The sequence below is a fragment of the Argiope bruennichi genome, chromosome 4, assembly GCF_947563725.1.
Source record: "Argiope bruennichi chromosome 4, qqArgBrue1.1, whole genome shotgun sequence".
In the NCBI taxonomy this organism is placed as follows: domain Eukaryota; kingdom Metazoa; phylum Arthropoda; class Arachnida; order Araneae; family Araneidae; genus Argiope; species Argiope bruennichi.
This window is the reverse complement of record NC_079154.1, coordinates 140,043,617-140,065,215: the sequence shown is the minus strand read 5'-3', so window position 1 is coordinate 140,065,215 and position 21,599 is coordinate 140,043,617. Positions and strand designations below refer to the sequence as shown.

The 21,599-nt window shown below is 32.0% G+C and overlaps 1 protein-coding gene across 1 annotated transcript in view; it reads right to left on the bottom strand.

Annotated features, from left to right (window-relative positions):
• Nucleotides 1-217: 217 nt before the first annotated feature.
• LOC129966608 (potassium voltage-gated channel protein Shaw-like) overlaps nucleotides 218-21,599 on the bottom strand; it is a 259,991-nt gene continuing 238,609 nt past the window's right edge. Inside the window, exons 6-7 of the mRNA XM_056081105.1 lie at nucleotides 16,236-16,388; nucleotides 218-5,203 (exon numbers count right to left, since the gene is read on the bottom strand). Of these exons, the coding sequence (XP_055937080.1) occupies nucleotides 5,085-5,203; nucleotides 16,236-16,388 (272 nt within the window). The 3' untranslated portion in view covers nucleotides 218-5,084. The remainder of the gene's footprint in view (nucleotides 5,204-16,235; nucleotides 16,389-21,599) is intronic.

Sequence of the window (21,599 nt, the reverse complement as noted above, 5' to 3'; positions counted from 1 at the left end):
CCAGCAGGAATGCTCTGTGAGGTTACTTTAAATCTGTCTGGTTTCTTTTCCTACAAATTAAACATTTTTTTTGTGTTTCTCAATTTTATCTGAAACTGACTTTGCATTTGAAATTCTTTAATAATGTAAATTATATTATCATAGGTATAATATCATTTGTTAATTCCACAAAGGTAAATGTATAATATGAAAATTTGTTTTAGAATGGCGGGGGATATATAAGGAAATAAAACAAGAGACATGAGTATAACAGGGATCACATTTTTGTACATTTCATAAGCACCAAAAAGATGTTTTGAATAGGAATGTTTACATTTTACAGAATTCATCAGTACAGAGCTTTGTCTGAAGAATGCTCAAGCTGTCTTCAAGACAGGTTGTGCACATTTCATCGAGAACGTTATTGACGCCAAGTCAGTTTAAAAATATGGAAAGAAATTAAATAAATAAAAAAAGCAACCCTAGAGTTTTTGATGAGTGATGCAAATTTTATAAGAATATGCATCTAAAGTATGTTTTTAATTTATTGTTTAATATTATAAGCAAGAATATTTAATAGATTCGTAATTATTTGATTTCGAAAACAAAAAGTGATTCAAGTATGGAAAATTGCGAAAATATTAAAAAAAAAATGATAAAAAATAATACAGTATCCGATTTTTTATATAATATATAGAAGGTTAGGCTTTGTTTATGATTTTTAATTATTTATCTAATTCTACATTGAATAAAGATAACGTCGTAAATTAGTTTTCAGAACAGTTTCACAAATTCCTAATTTTTAAAGCAAGCAATTTTCTTATTCCCTTCAGTGGGATCCTTGTCTATGTTGCAGGTCAAGTGCGCCATCCTCATCTAATTTTGAAATTCTTTGCTCTTCTTGCAGGAGGAAAAAGTATAGTTACAACACAATATAAGGCAACTTACATTTGTTATGTCACACGAATTGAGTTTCGTATCAGTCTTAGTGAATTTTGGTGCATCATTTTGTAAGGAGGGGTAAGACTGCTTTTCTTAAATAGCTTCCCTGATTCATCATATAGTCTCCTGTAACTATTTGCTTCATAGCCTAGTTTATTAATGTTTTTTATTCCTCATAAATTAGATGAGTGTTCGAAATTTTTTCTTGAACACATAAAATGATAATTTTAAGTAAAGGCAAATCTGAAATTCTAATTATTCGTCATTTTATTTCAACTTCTGCAGTCTCTTTAAATGAGGAATTTCATGATCCCATGCTGAACCTGTTTTTAGGTTAGTTTCGAATCTGTTGTGCATCATATATTCGTTGCTCATAAGAACAATTCTTTACATTGAAAAAAAAAAAATTGTTCATTTCTTGTTTTATTTTTCCTCTGGAAATACAAGCCCAGTTCCTACAGAAGGGAAGTGTGTTTATTTTCGCACTTAAATTTAAATTTGGCATATCATATTATTCAATTTTGTGTCCTAATACGTCCGTTCGTGCTTGTTAACGTTTTTAAAGTTAGTCTAATCTAAACTAAATTGACACTTTTTAAACCTGTAATATGATTCTTAAAATTATTTATTAAATTACATTTATTTTCTAACTTAATTGATAGGCAAATGTGCCTAAAAGAGCATGTTTTACCTTAGTTAAAAATTTCTTTTGAATTATTTCAATTTATGCTTTTAACAATCTGTGAGCTTTAATTGTAAGTTTGAAAAATCTATTCATCCTTTTCTTTTACATTGTAACACAAAAATTGAACAGCTACGCCTTTTATTCTATTTAAAAGAATTACATAAAAATGGATGATAAGAGTATAACATTTAGAAGCATTCAGCACTTTTAGAACAATCAGTCGTGTGATTGCCGCATCACAAGAATTGATTCTATTGGATTAATTATCATCAGGTCTACACTAACCTGCCTACTTGAATATTCTTATGTTTGCATCACTCATACTCGTAATTAGCAGAACTATTTTCTAAATTTGCTTTTTATAAAAGTCATAAAATGCAATCAGAACCGCATAATAATTACTCTTCAATTGATTCAAACTGAAACAGAACAAAATTATTACCCAAATAGATAGCGCAAGATATTCTACAACATTGTCATGGAATTTTGACGGTATTGTATAGGATGGTTTTGTCAAAGCGAGCTTACTGTGGCATATAGAGTTATGATGTGCGCATTTCCTTTTAAATAGTGCACATGTTATATCGACTATATATATATATTTCTGCAATATTAATTTTGGTCTCCATTGCGACATTTTTTTTTTGTGCAAATAAAAATAAAAGTCAGAAAACTTTTAAAGTGCTTAATGAATGTCGAAAAACTCATTTCTTGGAAGATCGGACTTTCCCAATCGAATTGTTTTCTTAGAACTGCAGCAAAAATGAAACTTCGCTGTTGAGAATATCGATGTTTGCAAGGCTAAATTAATTTGAATGAAAAGTTTTACATTTAGATAGGAGATGTGCTGCTAGAAGAGCATAGAATCAGATTTCAAATTAAACTGTGGAAGCCGTGTTTCCAAGATTTTTCAACAAATATTCGAACATTTTCACTTAAACTGTCCTTTGTTCTATAGGGTGAAAATATCTGTAATCCTTTAGGAATTGTTATTCGTAAGATTCGAACTAAATAGTGCCCGAAGACCCGAATCATTTGACTGATTTCACTTGCTAGTTTTTGACAAGAATAACAGTATATGGTTTTGAGGAATTCTGTGGCTTAATGAGATGCATTTCATTCCTGAATAGAATAAGAAACGCTAAAAACTCTGGTATAATAAGTACTGCATGTCTCGGTTTGTGCATTCTGATTACATAGTTGATCTTTGGGCGTGGATTTCATTCTCGATCCCTCTATCTTTAAGGCCATCCTCGAAACCCTCCTTTGTGAAAATCAACATTATCCTACAGCGAGCCATTCTTGTCTTTTGAGAACATCTCAAGAATTTTTAACGGTCGGGCAAGATGATAGAACATTCTAGATTGGCCAATAAATGGAGGAACTACTACGTCCTCACTTTCGAAACGATCAAATTTTTGCGAAATTTGTTAATACCCCGTGTTTTCACCCAAGATTCGAAATCTGATTTTTTTGTAAAATATTGTAAAAAGTTGTAAAAATATTTTCTCTCTGTCCTTACAAGGCATATAAGTTTCAGCAAAATTAATCCATGAAAACGAGTTATACATAAGTCTGAGAAAGGTTTCTTTAATCATAACCAACCTGTACAATATTCTGAATACTGGACAATATCGTAAAAATATTGCATATCTTTTGGCTACTAGGATAGGCGAAACCTTCATCGACACTTCTAATATATATTTTTTAAAAATATATCTCAAATAATAAGTAATTTTCTATGTCAAATCTTTTCTTATCACTTTTCATCTCTACTTACAGTATCGTAATTTACAAAGTCAGTTATATGTCGTTTCCAAACAAAAACCGAAATTTTCTAAAATTCGTTTCGTTTCAGTTATTTTATAGAAAATTTAAACATATATATTATATATATATTGATGAAAGTGAAACTGTCGTTTAATATCTGTATAATTTAAGTGGAAGAATGCGAGTTTATAAGTCACATGAGAGTTCTCCGCGCGAATATATCTACTTACACTTGGTCCACGCATTTGAATGAAAGATTGCTATTTGTTATATCTGAAGGCATTTCTGCAAGGTTACAGCCGGCCTTGTTCTGGCTTGTCTGTAGTAGTAATTGCACAGAATATTTTTTCCCAAAAGATGATGATACTGTGATCAAGAAGTATTAGGAATAATTAATTTGAAATGTCCGATATAAAAGACTGTTTACATTACTCTTCTGAAGTTACGACTACATTCATCAATATTCAGTAAGAGAGTATACAAAGTGGCCCATGTAGCATAACGAAAAATACAATTTTCCTGCTTGTTTTCTTAACTAAATTTCTGATGACAAAAAATATGAAATACCGTGGAGATATTTGAAGCATATAACAATTATTGATAAAAAAAGCTTTTTAAAGAAGCGCTTGCAGCAAGTCATTTATAAATTTCTACAATTTTTCAACACAATCTTTGATCACATTTAGACAAAATTCGCGTTTCATTTTCATTGAAATTTTAATAAATAGAACATTTAAAGTTACCGAAATGGTTTAAATCTTGCTTCTGCTGCAAAAATTTGCAGTAATGTTGAAAATCTTTTGAGAAGACGCTTTATGAATAATAAGAATTTTTGATAAATGTAAAATGGTTCAAACTACAGGCTGTGGACCGGGAGCGTTCCGTTTGGAAATGCTATCCTGTTAGCTGCAGATAATTAAAATAGTAGTATAATAATTGCATATCCGATATTTCCTGGTAGAAGAATTGAATTTATTTATAGAAATCATGTTAGAGAATGTTTTATACATTTTATTTTAATTTCTTAATGAGTTAAGTGATAATAACCTGCCTGTCTTTTTTTTAAGGCAGAAAATGTCTCAAATATCAACAATTTTTTTAAAAATATTGTTACGGTGTTTGAGTTTAACAAATTCTAACCAGTTATCCGAACTTTAATCAGATTAGTGTGTTTTGAGAAGTTTCCATTAAGAAATAGTGTAAAATATTCTGATATCTAGCACAATATCTAATAAATTTTGAGCCAAGACAGGGGATTTTATCAAATCCTCTTTTTACTCATGAATTTTGAACAGAAATTCGCTCCGGCTAGTTTCATATTTACCAGCAGCTTGTGACTTCATTTTTAAATATATCACTTCGCGGTTTTCGATTATACTGAAGCAGGACATGAAAAAATTTAATTAATTCTGGAACGACGTTTAATCATTCTTCGAGGATTGAGAAAAGCAGTCAGTATAAATATAGATCAATGAATTAAAATTTATATTTCATGAAATAATGCCCATTACTATTTTTTGACCACAGTACTATTTTCTATGTCTGGTTCTAGCCTTAACAGATCCAGTCTAATTGTCCTGCTTTTCTGAGATACCAGAGAGAATTTCCCTCTAAAAACGATAAACTCTTTTCCTGATTTGGTTTTGAAGCCACTTATAGAGAAGTTCGTCATTCCACAGATATGATGTTTTGTCAGAGTTCGTCGCGTTTAAGCATCGACTGTTTTGTTGCCGGTTCCGGATGAGTTGATCGGGCCTTCCGACTTGGTCAGCAGGCCGCTGCCAGGGCTGCCGTTGCCCGTTCTCTCTGGTGACTTAACCACCTCTCCTGAAATGAAAGTACAAAATTAGTTCGAAAGACTATCGCATCTACTAAAAGAGAAATGCAAAATCGTAAAAGTGACTTATGTAAAAGAAAAGTTGAAATTTAAGCACCCAGGAAATTAAATTATTGCCAAAGGATTTTTTTTTTTTTTTAAATCATCGTTTTACAAAATAAAATCAATTAGAATGTCTGTCTCTTATTCGACGACAATATAAAAGCCTATCAGTCAGAAAAGCAAGAACTCTACAATTATTAACTTGTCTTTTCTATTTTTAAATATCGCCATTTTTATTACGCCTTGATGATGGTCAATGTAAATAAAAAAGGGGGGATGGAGAAAGAAAGTGGTTTAGCAAATAAATGTCACCGTGCGCATTTTCGATTAGTAATGTTATTTTAATATAATTAAAATGCTATGAGAATTTTAACTACAAAAATGAAGACTAAATTGATTTAATTTCAGTAATATGCAAATTCCTTGGTTTAAAATGGCAGAAAATGTAGTAGATAATGGCCTTATTGTAGTCACGTGATTAAGCTTTATTAATTATACTAATGTCCTGTAAGTAATATGAGAGATATTTTGGGATGGAGCTCATCAATTGAAAGCGTAGTCAGATAACATCTTGCACACACCCACTTTCTAAACTTCCGCATCATACCATCGGGAAGAAGTTTAGCTTTCATATGCGACGAATGTTTGTGAAATCGGCTTTCAAATTTGGAAAACCTTCTATCTAAAACAACCAGATTATCGTGAACTCGAATGGCTCAGCAGAATTGGTTTATTGTTAGCAAGGTTTGGTTTATGAAAATTCTCCATATTTTAGTTATTATACAATAACAACACAAAACTAATCTGATGGAAAAAAAAGTTAATTGTCATTCAATATTAAGCCATTAAATTATCACAAACATATGCAAAAAAATTTGCATCACATTCTATAATAAATGTTTTTTAGCACGGAAAGCAACTGTTACGCCATATACAGCTATCCTGAACTGCATCAAATAGAAAAAGAAAAATATATATATGTGTACAGTTAAATTGTTAAATAATATATATATATATATATATATATATATATATATATATATATATATATATATATATATATATATATATATATATATATATATATATATATATATATATATATATATAAATGTTTCAAATAAAATGAGATTGCTACTTTTTTCACAGTCTAATTGTCCGAAAGCAGGCTTCAGAGAAAATAACAGTATTCATAAATTATTAATTATGTAGTCATATTATTGCCGCCAAAGATACATTACCCGATTTCCGTGCATATTACTTTCCTTCCTTTTTCTCGAAAGAGCCCACGTCTCATCTTGCGATTTCGCCGCCCCAAGGGAAATATGCAATCGCAATCTTAATTAAACGGAGCAAAGACAATTCTGATACATCTAATTTAGTTTCCCTACACAGAACAAAGTCCTGACAAAAAGCATCTAAGTGTTTTTTTTTTTTTTTTGCTGCAAAAAAAAAAAAAAAACACTATTCAAAAGAATATTTTTTTCTTTCTCTTCGACATGATTTAATTCAGAATACTATTTTTTAAATAACCTAATTGATTGATCAATTAACTTCAATTTTTGGATCCGGTGGGATAAAAAAAAACTAGTAAAGTTGGCAAGAAAATTGAATTTTTCTTACTTCACCGGCTACAATAAAAACTTTCGAGTCGCCAAGTTGCTCAGTAAAGCAATTAGGCAGACAGAGCGAATTGATTAAACTTTTCGCAAAGATGTCTAAAGTTCTTATCATCAGACAACGGTGTGAATTTAATTCCAAAGAAAGAGTCGTTTATGGTGATGAAATTCACTTAACAGAATGTTGAAAGCGCTGTTGTGGAGTTGCGGAATTTAATTTACATTAGCATTTTGGTTAAGAATTTCATTTAACGAAATAATTTCATTGAATTAGTTACGCAACAGAACCTTTTTAATATGTTCTCTTTTTTCCTTCAAGAGAAAAAAAATAGGACGTTAAATTATATTTATGATCGTTTCTATTTAGTTTGAGAAAAGAAAACTAAATTTAATTAAAAAAGGTATGATATTTATTGCACGTAGTAAAGTTATGACCAACATGCTTGAGATTTTCATTCTAAGCTTTGAATTACTTTTTGTGAAATAAAGTATTAAGAGTTGCCAGATTTTGTTAATAACTACGCTTTGAAATAAGTGTTGGCAACACCACTTTTTTTCTGTTCTTAAGCGTCATATTTTGTTTAATTAAGAATAAACTTAAAGACTAACTTTAAAAATTAAGTGCAAAAAAGTAAGTATAAAATATATTATAATTTAATAAAATTATCGCAGCAATTAAACAAGTTTTATTTGTATGTTTTTTTTAATCACCACTGTAAATATACTATTACTTGTATTAAAATTTCTGTTTAAGGTTTTAGAACAATAGGGAAAAAAAGAAGGAAAATGCTATTGTTCTATTATGAATGTCGTTAATAAAAAATTTCACTTTCAGCTAAAAATTCGGAGAGTCCTTCTCTCGATTTTATCAAATACTTACACATAAAAACTTCATTTACAGCATGTGGTTAAATATTATGTCATCTCTTTGTTATGCAAGTTTATATTCTTTGATGATATTCTTACTGAAAATTATCGAAGAATTCGCAGAAATCAGCGACAATCGACGGATCTGGCGTACTGGTATTCATTGGAATAGTCAACAGGTTCAGCAACAAGTAAAGACGTTTATTCAGCACTAAGACATAGACAGCAGCAACACAAGACGACAAGAACAGCACTCGACTGCTACTGGCTCAACTATATGACTAGCTACTCAGCACTCGACTCGTTGCTACCTCACTACTTGACATACGACTGCGCTCCACTCAACCTCTAGTTCGATTTCCCAACTTTTTTATAGCTTCCGAGACAGGATACAGATTTAGAAATATCTGTGTCATTCGCACCCTAACAGTCTTAATGCTAAATTTGCAGTTGATTCCCTTTTTGTCACCAAATGGCCACCAAAACTGGCATTTATTTAGTAGAGCTATCTGTAAAACTGTCTTTCTTGTCATATGCGCTGGGAAACAACATTAAAGTTTGCAATATTATTCCTAAAAATGACTCTAAAAGTATGTAAAATAACTTTTTGAACCGACAACTTGTCCCTAGTGCTTTTTTAAATCTGAAAAATTTATGTTCGAGATTTTACTGAATTTTCACATTTTAAATTTCCCTAAGTCCGATAAACACATTTTTGGAACCATATCTGTCTGTCTGTGAACAGGAGAACTCGAAGCCGCTTGATCTAGAAGGAGGAAATGTGATTTGTAGTCTTAAGCAAATTTGTATATCTTTATAAAACTTTGAAAGAAATCCGTATGCAGGGAGTTTCTATGTATAAATGAACACAATAATTACATAACGTAAAGAGCTAAATGAATAAAGTTTGGTGCATCATTTTGCATTTAAAATGCAGAACACATCAAATTTTGTTTCAAATACATTTCAAGCGGTCGACCCTTCGTCAGCTTACATTCGCTTGCATGCATTTTGATTCTTAATTTATTTTTTTTCAGATAGGTGATAATACTTTAATAAAAGAATACGCTATACATTTCCGAGGAGATCACTATTGACGATTGTTTGTAATTTTCCGGAAATAACCAAGAAATTAATATATGAAAAAATTACAAAATACAATTTCTGCACTCATTTGAAATTCAAAAATGTATCGATTGAACGACATCTGTTTAAATACCATTCTCATTTCCATTTCCTTATATTTTAAGAACCATAGTAACATTTAACATGTAATAAATAAATGAACTGAAAATTTTATATCGGCAAATTGGCAACAAAAATGTGAATATACGTAATAATCAAAATATTACGCAAATTTATCTCTAATGTAAATGGAAAGGCAGAGATTGATAAATAAAAAAAATTAAAATGTTTATAATATCTCATTTGAGTTTGAGTGACAATAAAAACATATTCAAAACATCTTAGTATAAACAACACATTTATTTAGTTTCGTAAAGATGCTTCGAATACGTTGTTGAAAAATGTATTAATATTTTATTTTATTTATTTATTTATTTTAGAATGGCAACGTTATTTAAGAAATATTTTTTGCTGTCTCATTTTGTAGATGGCAACTTGTAGATTAATCCCAAGATGGAAAAAGCAAGTTTGAATTTTTTACCGGTGGGATATCGTTTTTCTATTTTAATATAAAAAGCGAAAGAAAACGGTGTTTTTATTAGGAAGCTTTAACATTTTTTGGCGTCCGCGACAGGACTTTCTCGAAACAAAATAAATCAAGATGTTTAAAGCGATAAAAGGTTTTAAAAAAGAAGATCTGAAATATGTTGCGTCTGAAATTGGAGAAGACGTATCAGAAAATATTACGATAGTTGGATTAAAAGATCTTATTTTAAATAGTTGTGAATACAAGAATGATCCAGAATTCGTCCAAGAACTTTTAAGGAATGTTATTTCGGAAAGGTTCGGTTATTTATAAAAAAAGAAACCGAAAAAGAAGATAGAAGATTGCAGCTTGAAGTTGAAAAAGAAATAGAATTGGCAAGAATACAATCTCAAAATAGAGGTGAGTCATTTTCTGCTAATTCTACTGCTGATTTAAATAATTCTAAGAGAAAGTTTACACTGCGTAGATTAGAATTTAGACAATTTGGCGACGATATTAAAGATTGGCTCCCATTTTGGAGTCAATTTGAGCAAATACATAAAGATGAGGATATCGCACCAGAAGACAAATTTCAGTACCTAGTTCAAGCAACAATTTCTGGTTCTCGTGCTAGAGAGGTTGTTGAAAGTTTTCCGCCAACTGGCGCCAATATCAAAAAGCTATTGATGGTTTAAAATCGCGCTTTGGTAGAGAAGATATTTTAGTGGAAGTATATGTGAGAGAATTATTAAAATTAATTATTTCTGTGCAAACAAAAGAAACATTTTCATTAACTTCTTTGTATGATAAGCTTGAATCATATTTACGTGCATTAGAAACATTAGGTGTAACCACAGATAAATGTGCATCCATTTTGTATCCTATGGTTGAATCTTGTTTCCCAGCTGATTTAAAGGCTTGGAATCGTAGTAATATTTCCAGTATTAACTCTGACGCGAAAGGAAGATTGGATAATTTCATGCAATTTTTGAAAATGGAAGTTGAAGGAGAAGAAAGAATATGTTTGGCTGTAGCCGGTTTCGGTTTAGGAAAGGGCCAAGAATATAAACCTTTGAAAAAGAAACAATATAGCTCGGAAAATTTGAGAAATAAAGTACCTACAGCTATAGGTTTGTTAACGACTGCTGCAAATAAAGATGTAAAGAAATCTTGCGTTTTTTACGGTGGTAAACATTCAAGTTCAGATTGTTTTACGGCTCAAAAAATGACTCTATCGGAAAGACAAAAAATAGTCAAGGAAAAACGATGCTGCTCTGCATGTTTATCGCCATTTCACGCAGTTAAAAGATACCGAGCAGTTTTAAAATGCCTGATATGTTCTAAAAAACATCTTCCTATAATGTGTGATGTGCTTGATTCGCAAAAGATGTCTGTAGAGGGAAAAGAAGATAAACCCGCACTAGATGTTAATATGGCTAATTTTAATAAACACAGCCCTAAGATATTTCTTCAAACTCTCAAAACTAAACTGGTGAAACAAAGTAAACAGAAAATTGTGAGGTTACTTTTTGATTCTGCATCACATAAATCTTACATTTTGAAAAGTGTAGCTGAAGAAATGAATTATACACCCGTTCGATGTGAAAAATTGGTACATTCTCTTTTTGGTGGTGTTATCACTAACGAATTTAAACATAATTGTTATAAAGTAAAATTGAGAAATTTGATTGGAAGCTTCGGCTGTAATTTTGAAGTTCTGGATCAGTCTATCATTTGTGACAATATTAGACCGGTTTTTAAAGCTCCCTGGATAAAAGAATTAGAGGAAAATCAGATTAATGTAACTGATATTAGCGATACTTGTGAAAGCATTGATACTCTAATTGGGGCTGACGTTATGGGGAAAATGTTAACTGGCAAAAGAAAAGTCTTATCTTCAGGTCTAGTCGCTGTAGAAACTTTCTTAGGATGGTCCTTAATGGATAAGGTACCACAGGAAGAATCTTCGGAAGAAACCCTGGCGATAACAGTGCTGCCCTTATTTGTAAATGAAGCTGAAATCACAAATTTATGGAAATTAGATTCAATCGGAATCAATGATCCTGTTGAGAAAAAATCTAAGAACGAGATTGATCTTCGGACCAAGGAGCATTTTTTAGAAACGGTAACAATTAATAAAAATGGTCGATATGAGGTTTGTTTACCATGGTCTGATGATAAGTCACCTTTGCCCGGCAACTTGGATTTGGCGAGGAAAAGGCTCGACTACACTACCTCAAAACTTATAGCTATGAATATGTATGAGAAATATGAAAATATTCTTCTAAATTGGTTAGATGAAGACATAATAGAGGAAGTTCCTACCAACGAAATGAACTCTTATGGTAATTATTTACCTCACCGTGCAGTGATAAAACTAAGCAGCAGCACTACTCCAATTCGTCCGATATTTGACGCTTCAGCGAGATTAGCAAATTATCCATCTTTGAATCAGTGCTTGGAATGTGGTCCTAATCTCATTGAGCTTATTCCAAATATTCTTCTTCGATTCAGAGAGGGACAGCTTGGCGATATAGCTGACATTAGGATAGCTTTTCAGCAAATTAGTATTCGTAAAGAGGATAGAGACTTCCTTCGGTTTTTGTGGTGGGAAAATAGAGAAGAAAAGAAATTGAGAGTTTTTCGTCACACAAGAGTTGTTTTTGGGGTAAAATGTAGCGCTTTTCTTTTAGCTTCAGTAATTGAGTACCATATTCAAAAATGTGAAGGATTTGAAAAATCTTTGAAGAAAAGACTTTTGGAGAGTTTCTACATTGATAATGTCGTTACTAGTGTCGACAGTAAAGACCAATTAGATCGATTCATCAACAATTCTAAAACCTTGATGGCAAAAGGTGGTTTTGATCTTAGAGAATGGGAATGGTCTGGCGACTGTGAAACTAATTCAAAGGAAGAAACTCAGGTATTAGGTCTTATTTGGAATAAGAAATTAGACACTTTGAAAATTAACATGAAATGGCTGGATGACATTAATGTGGAAAAAGTAACTAAAAGGAGTATGTTATCTACAGTACATAAAGCATTTGATCCTTTTGGATTCACTGCACCAGTGATGCTTTGTCCAAAAATAATGCTACAAAAGGCATGGAAATTAGGTACAAGTTGGGATGAAGAAATAACTGGTGAGCTTCGTAAAGAATTTCTACAGTGGTTTCAAGAACTTAAGCATTTGTCTGACATGCAGATTCCTAGGTGTGTTGAAGCATCTTCAAAAGATATAAGTAACTGCACTATTCATACGTTTGTTGATGGAAGCAAAGATGCATATGCTGCGGTTACATTCCTTAGAAGAGAAAATAATGGTCGAATCGAGCTATTTCTACTTGCAGCGAAATCTCGAGTGGCTCCTTTAAGAGGCACAACTATCCCAAGAATGGAACTTCTTGCGGCGGTGATTGGAGCGAAGCTAGCGAATTCAGTTGTTGAAGCTCTTGGTTGGAAAAATGTTACGATATATTACTGGAGTGATTCTACAACAGTGCTTGCATGGATATTACGGGAAGAAAATTTGTCCGTCTTCGTTAGGAATATTCAAGAGATAAGGAAGTTGAGTAATCCTACATCATGGGGACACATACCTGGTGATAAGAATCCGGCAGATTTACCTTCCAGAGGCTGCAAGGCAAAACATCTAGTCTCCCTAAGATGGTGGGAGGGTCCACAATGGATGAAAAATGCTTTTGAATTTCAAAACATTATGGGTTCTTCCAACCATGATTGGAATGAAGAAGAGAGTAGAAAGGAAAAGTCTAAGTCGACTTATATATTATCAAATAATGAAGCATGTGGTGTTGCAAACTGGTACTACAGATATTTTTCGAACTATGATAGAATAGTTCGTCTTGTTGCATGGATCCTCCACTTCAAGAACAACTGCAAAAATATAACTGAGAAGAAGCATGATGAATTAATAGATACAGAATTTCAGGAAGCAGAAATGAAGGTTTTATTTATGATACAGAATGAATCTTTTCTCCCAGAAGAGGAAAAGAGATTAAAAACCCTACAAGTATTTAAAGACGATCTTGGTATCATCCGTTTGAAAACTAAAATTATTTATCGCAAGGACAGTGAAGATTTTCTTAAACCTATTGTTCTTCCTCCGAAGCATGAAGTGGTAAAGCGGTTAATCTATAATGCTCACGTTAAGAACTGTCATGCTGGAGTCCAGATACTATTGAATGCACTTAGAGAAAAGTACTGGATTCTAAATGGAAGAAAAGCGGTGAAACATGTGGTGGCTAATTGCATTACGTGTAAAAGATATAGCTCAAAGAACATAGAAGTTATAAGTCCCCCCCCCCCCCGTCCAGAAAATAGAGTAAAGGATGCTGCGGTGTTTCAGATAACTGGCGTTGATATGGCTGGACCTTTATTCCTTAAAGAAGACAAGAAGAGCTGGGTTCTAATTTTTACTTGTGCAGTGTACAGAGCAGTTCATTTCGAGCTTGTTACTGCTGCATCGACCGATGTTTTTTTAATGGCCTTTAGGAGATTTGTTTCTCGCAGGGGAAGATGCACAACACAATATACTGCGATAATGGCTCCAATTTTGTTGGAGCAGCCAACTATTTAAAACAACTGGATTGGAATCGTATCCAAAAATATGGAGCAATAAACTCTATTGACTGGAAGTTTAATCCTCCAACTGCTGCCTGGTGGGGCGGATGGTGGGAGAGATTAATTAGAATTTTAAAAGATCTTTTGAAGAAAGTGTTAGGACAGGCACGTCTCAATTATGAGGAGATGATAACGGTTTTGGCAGACTGCGAGCGTGTAATCAACTCAAGACCTCTAACTTACATTTGCGAAGAGGAAGCTATAAAACCAATTTCTCCATCGATGTTCATAAAAGATGTGCATGAATGCAATCTTCCTGATATAGATGCTATAGAGCAAAATTCTGTGAGCAATAGATTCAAATACAGACAAGCAGTGCTTAAAGACTTAAGAAATCGTTTCAGATCTGAGTATTTGGGTGCTCTCATACAGCGAAGAAATAAAAAATCAAGAAAATGTACAGTTACTGTTGGTGACATTGTTATGGTGGGAGCAGATAATAAAAAGAGACTTGTCTGGCCTTTAGGTCGTATCACTGAAATCATACCAGGTAAAGATGGACATGTACGACTTGTTCGAGTGCAAACTTCACAGAAGAATTTCCTGCGACCAATTCAAAGAATATATCCATTAGAGTTAACATCCTCTGATGACTTCTCCACTTAGATGACACCAGATGATTTGAATAAGTCAAATGACATCACCAAAACTTCTGACAGTACTTCTGGCAACGAGATGAAATTTAGTAGAGCCGGAAGAAGAATTAAATTGCCAGAGAGACTGAACTTGTGATTTATTTTGTTTTGATTGGACATTTTCACATTAATTTTCATTTTTATATTTAAATATTAATTGAAAATTTGTAAAACGTTGCCATTAATTGAATTTCTTAACTGTGTTTAACTAATAGTATTATATTTTGATTATTATTTATAATCAAAAGGTAGGAGGATGTTGAAAATGTATTAATATTTTATTTTATTTATTTATTTATTTTAGAATGGCAACGTTATTTAAGAAATATATTTTGCTGCCTCATTTTGTAGATGGCAACTTGTAGATTAATCCCAAGATGGAAAAAGCAAGTTTGAATTTTTTACCGGTGGGATATCGTTTTTCTATTTTAATATAAAAAGCGAAAGAAACGGTGTTTTTATTAGGCAGCTTTAACATACGTATTATTGTATAATTGCCAATATTTTGGATTCATACCTACAATTGTGACGGGAAAGAAATCATATTTCTAGTAACATACGTGCAGCTATATGCTTTTTTGACTTTCTTAACGAGTGGAAGTTACTGCTCCAACATTTTCTCGCATACTCTCTAATAAAGGCGAATTTGTGTTTTAGGCGTGCCCCCCCCCGCTCCCAACCGGCTAAAACAAAAATTTGACATAGAACTGCATTTGTAGTAGGCATAGTAATTGGGTCACTGAGTGGATGTACTTGCTTCTGAAAGAACGAATCAACAAATGGTCAGCCGCTTGTTGGATTTAGCGCAAAATGTGATAAGTACTTACACTACAGATTTTAAATCTGTGTACCGAATTTTATCCATCTAGTTCTCTTTATTTTGTAGTCAACGTGTTAACTTATATGCGAACAGACAGATATTCCATGAGCAGGTTTTGCTCAAAATTTGATATAAGACTATAAGTGTGTTAGACGGAAGTGGGTTAGTTTAAGTTATTTCTGTCACAGATAAACAGGCATTTTTTAAAAAATGTTTCTTGGACTCGGAGAGGTCTGAAACATGGAAATAACGAAATCCGAACTCGTCAAAATCTCGAGTTCGGATTTTTTGACGATTGCAGTGCTTCCTTTTTGCGTGTCTAGAACGCAATTGCGAAAACGGCATGAATAAAGACTTCCTTCACAGTGGACCAAACTCAATTGTCATCTCAATTGAAGAAAATTCTCAATTAGTGCTTGAATATAAATTAAATGAAATAGTTCTTTAAGCCTTAAATGGCGTTTACTTCTTTCAATGAATGACGAGATGGCGATACCTATCAACTCTCCTAAAGTATTCGATTCCTATAAAATAATAAACTAAACGCGGATCGCACCAGCATCCACGTTTTATAGTTTCGAATGAAACTCGTCATTTAAATGCTTCCTGTTGCAATCCCAGATAATGATTCATTGCATGACTCACAAATCAGTGTTCACCCGATACTTCTAGATGAATGATTGGCTGCAGGCTATTCTATTCAGATACGTAAAGAGGCGTTAGCGCTTCGTAATGAAGCTACTTTACCTGCAACTGCGATTTCGGTGGACACGTGGACGACGGTGTGGTGTATGTCCACTAGCCTGGCGGCTCTGTCGATAGCACTCTGCCTGCGATTTCGAACAGGCGGGGCGGCAGGGGTCTCCTCACGGTTGTGGTTAAGCATTGGTTCCTTCTCACCTGAAAGCGACAGAACCATAAATGTTTACAAAGAAGCAAATGGAAACTGACAAAACACAAATACTGTCACATTCACTTTGATTCGGTTGCAAAATGGTGGCGTGGATATTTTTTTCCTCCTACATTTATTAATTTATAATTTCGAATAAGAAAATTCACTGAAACAATTTATTTGAATATTGACATTTACGATATTTCATTGGACGAACGTAATAAATGCACTATGATACACAATAAAGGGACAATGACCTTGACGTTATCCTTCTTACATGCCAAATGCGAGCATGCCGTTAAACTAAAAGTACACTGTTTGTATCCTTTTGCCTTCGGAAAAATACTCAGTCGACTTCAGTATTTAACTGACTTAGCCCATTTGTTGTCACCATGAGCTGATTCAGGTATTTGTATGTTCCACAAAACGAAAGGAAATTGGTCATTTTATGAAATTGCACGAACTATTTTCAAAAGAAAAAAGGTTTTAGAATTATATAATTAGCAAAGTATAAAATATTTTTTTAAAGTCCTAAACATAAATTTCTGTTTAATTTTTTTAAAACTATTTCCTACGACTATATGTCTGACAATGTAAGTAAAAGGCATTTTGAAAAAGAGACAATTGTAGGTTTTATCCTCTGTCTATACTTTAAATTAACAACAGTGAAAAAAATGAAAGACAAAAAAAAAAAAAAAAAAAAAAAAAAAGCAACGAATAGCAAGCAGTCGGATGGCACGCTGCATTTCATACTAGTTTAACTAATAGGATAATTCCCGTGATTATGGGCATTAGGCGTGTAGTTTATGCACTACAAGCAAAAAGCAAATTTAGTCCAATTTCCTTTGGAAGTGCTTAAAGGCCTACATAGGATAGATTAAGTCAAACTTCTATTATGTTAATTTCTAAGATACAATATTTCCTCTTTATCAAAAACTTTTGATTCTTGGATTTGGTTTATACGAAAGGATATTGAAATCATTATCAGAAACACTCTTTATTCTTTAAATCGCTTATGTATTTTGTACGGAGAATGACTTTTAAAAATAATTTTTTCTATGTATATAGCATGAATTATAAAACATATGGAGATGGCTATTATTTATTCAAAAAAATATATGGAAGCAATTCTAATAAATATTATTCCCTTATATAATCAGAATGGTGATTTTACAATCGTTTAATTTTTCTACGCCATTATTTAAGAAAAATCGGATTTTAAAAATATATGTTTTCTAACTTTTGATTAAAGATCGGAAAATTAGAATCTATTCTCAATGAATAGCAAAATTTGAAGATGCTTTACTCTCGTTTCGTCGCATGTTAAGGGGTGACATTAAATTCAATTAACACTCGCCGACAAGGGCTTCCTGCATCTATTAGCAAGGCTAATTACAAAAGAAGTCTCGGACTCAATTAACCCATGTTGTGGCCTGATTGCTACGATTCACACTTCTAATTCATCACTATTCCGTTTCTTTACATTAGCTTCTGAACTGAGATGTATTCGAACAAGATGTCTTAAAATAATAATCAAGCATAGGAAAATTCTTGGTTTCTTTTATGATTTTTATATTTGAAACGATATCTAAATGCGCCTTTTCCCACAATGCGTAATTTAAGAGGCCCTTAAAATATAAGTAAACATTTTTCATGTGAGTTCTATTTTTTTATTTGAAAGATTTGAATAAAAAGACTCATTTATTGATCATTTGATACAATCTCATTGATTTTAGAAAACTGATCACGGACAGGTTTTTCGAAATCAACTTAAAAATGATCTTCTATTTAAAACCATGCAGGTGAGACAGAGGCTAGTTGCAACCAATTTTGAAAAATATTTATATTTTTGAGTGTATTCGCGATTTCATGATTATAAGCAGGGAAACTAGAGCTAGTAATTACACGCACGTCACGCCGTGAGCTTTAAAATTATAATCAAATTTTTCTCTGATTATAAAGTAGGCAGCTATGGCCTGGTGGCAAGGCCTGGGCTTCGAGACCAAAGGGTTCCAGGTTTTCGTGAGCCGATTCCACGGAAGAACCACCGTATAAGCGAATCTGGTACACGTCAATTCCGTCGGGGCTACACGCCCACCCACTAGTGTGGTGTGGAAGTTTGGAAAGGGGGAATGCCAGCTCAGATGTCGTCCTCGTCATCGAACCGTGGTTTAAAACTACGAGGTCCATCCCAAAATAGTCTTACTGTTGCTTTGAAACAGGACCTTCAAATGAATAAAGTAATTCTATGATTCTTATGAGGGTCATATCATGTTTGCACAGTTAATGCCCAGCTGAAACGAATAGGGAGAAATTGCGAATGCGTGCTCTATTTTAGCTAGTAAATTTAGAAAAAAAAATATTTTGTAAATTTTGATTAAGGATAAGTTTGATTTATTATTTTTTCAAATATTTTAGCTCATTTATTTCGTCAGTGTATTAAGTTTTTAAAATCCGATTCAATTATTTTACTAATCGCAATATTTTCTATAAATAATTAAAAATTTCCGAATGCAATAGGGCAAGTTTAACAGATAAAAACTTGCAAAACTTTGCTTGGTTTAATCAATTATCTTCATGATTTGATCATAATGATTAACCATCATTCAATTCTTAATTCATCAATGACAGAGTTCCTAATTTATGTAGCCGTTATACTTACACAGACATCGTCATAAATTTAAATAACAATCTCTTTGTATAACGTTTTTCAGTACAATACAGTCAAATGACAAAACAAAATATGATTGCAGAAACTAAATATACAAAAAATAAATCCCCCAGAAATCTGCAATAAACTTTCTTTCCAAGAATTTGTACAACAACTTCAGCTATAATTCTATTCTTTCACTTGTAAATAGGAACATTCTTGCCATATAATATTATTAAATTCAAGAAATAAGGAAAGTATCTCAATTCGAGGATAAAACAAAAACGATCACTATGATATAGAATCTGATTAGAATGCCATTTCGACAAAAATTATGATGTCATAAAAATACATCCCGGCGTCGCAAAATAGCAGGTGCACTGAGCAGTTACAAGAAAAAACACTGATTGGTATAGCGATGGCTTTTATACTTTCTCAACTATTATATACGAGAGGCAATAAACGCAAAAATTTACAGCGGCAGTTGCTGATCTGCAGAAGTCTGGGAGGCGGGTATATCCTGCAAACTGTCACCGTTCTGTATGATTTTGTATTAGAAAAAGCAGACGATGATGATGTTTATTGCTGCGAGTATCTTTGATACTTTTGATCTCAAGTGACAGATAACTACTAGTAGAGGTTGCAGCAATATTATAAATTTATACATACTTTATTAGTACCGTGCCTAAATTGCAAAGTATTCTTTCATATAAAGATATATATTATGGAAATGTAGTTAACATTATCTACTCAATAGTTGACAATTCTCTGCTGTTTGCTGCTGATGTAATAAAGTAAGGTGAAATGTATGAATATTTCACTCATAGCTGGAATTTCGGAACATAATTTATGTAGAATAAAGGTTTTTGGTATAAGCATAATATATTAAATTAAAAGTTGGAATTATGTTTAGATCGACGAAAATATCAAGACTCATTTCTAAATGATTAATGAATTTGATTAGAGTTAATGATATATATCTTCCAGACGATTTTTGTTAAATTTAAATAATTGCGTAGTGATTTTAAATTTAATTTAAAAACAAACATATTTTCAAAGAGATAAAATCTTAATTTTTTCATTCAGATGATAATACAAACTTAATTAAACATCAGTAATAAAATAATTACAAAAGCAATTTAATACTTTTAAAATTAAAATAAAAAGAACTATTTTTAAGAAAATAAAATTGATATTTTAGATTAAAAAAAACGGTCCTAATGAAAGATCAGTAATAAATAAATACCTATTATTAATTTTTTTGTTTAATTTTAATAAGAATCGAATGACTTTTTAGATTGGGACCATCCTGCTTTTAGTGTGTGAATTTTATACAAAATTAATTAAAGATCAATATTGATTAAATTAAGAAAGTTTTACAAAATTTTTAGCGTCATGAAGCTCCTAGGCTAGAGGTTACATATACGTATGAACAGATACATGCTTGACGTAAAACAATTGTAACCAGGTACTGTTGTTTTACAACTGCCGCTAGAAACTGCCAAATTTGGTAAGTGCTTATGGGGTTATAGATGAGCGATAAAAAAAGCGCTTTTGAAAATTTTAATTATATTTTGTTTAAAATTTAGCGAAAGTTTGACGCTTTTTTGTTACAACTTTTAAAAACAATATTGGGAAATGATTTTTAACATCACTTTAAAATTCAATCAATTAGTTTCTCATTGATAACAATTTTATTTCTGTGAAGTTTTTCTCTAATTTTAATTTTTAAATTATTTTTAAGAATATTTTAGAGCAATACTTTTAAGAGTACGTTTTTTAAAAAAACATTCATGAAAATAGACGAATCAAGACTGAAACAACATTTTGTTGTTATGCAACATTTTGCTGAACGAGAGGTACGAATATCCTTAATAATTTTTTAATTGTTTAGACTCGTATTTTTTTAGAGTTAATTGAGATATAAAAAGGCATCTACTTATGGCCTAATAGCTGTTAGAGAACGGCATATACTTCCCATCAACATAGGAAACAGCATTATTTAGAAGAAGATTCTAAATAACATAAAGAATTATTTTTATTCTGTTTCAGGCAATATATAAACGGCTGAAAATTTAAGGATTCTGAATTTTTGTACAATTCTCCAATCCGATCACTTATACTTAATAAAATATTCATGGTCCGCTAATATTTTAAACTGTAACAGTTGCATTGCACTATGTTCTATTTTGGATAATTGTTGGCGATGCCTGATTAGGTACCCATCCCATAGTGCATTGCGATTGTAATTATAATGAGATGAGATGCTATTCTGTTAAAGGTGTGTGCGTTAATGTCTTATCTTGTCCTTCATTTTTGTGTGTGTGAAATGTGATCATTAAAGAAATGTTTCCGAAAACATACGTCCTCTTGTTTCCACTGCACGAATCATAATGATCGTCATTCCACCACAAAAACAGAATTCATTCAATCATCTGCATTATAAAACAAAATGTTCATAACCTGACATATATGATGCCCTTTCATTTTCAAATAAAATAAAAGAACAGACAGCACGGTGTAGTTTTTAAAAATTAAACGTGCTTTTGCAAAAAAGAAGGAAAAAAAA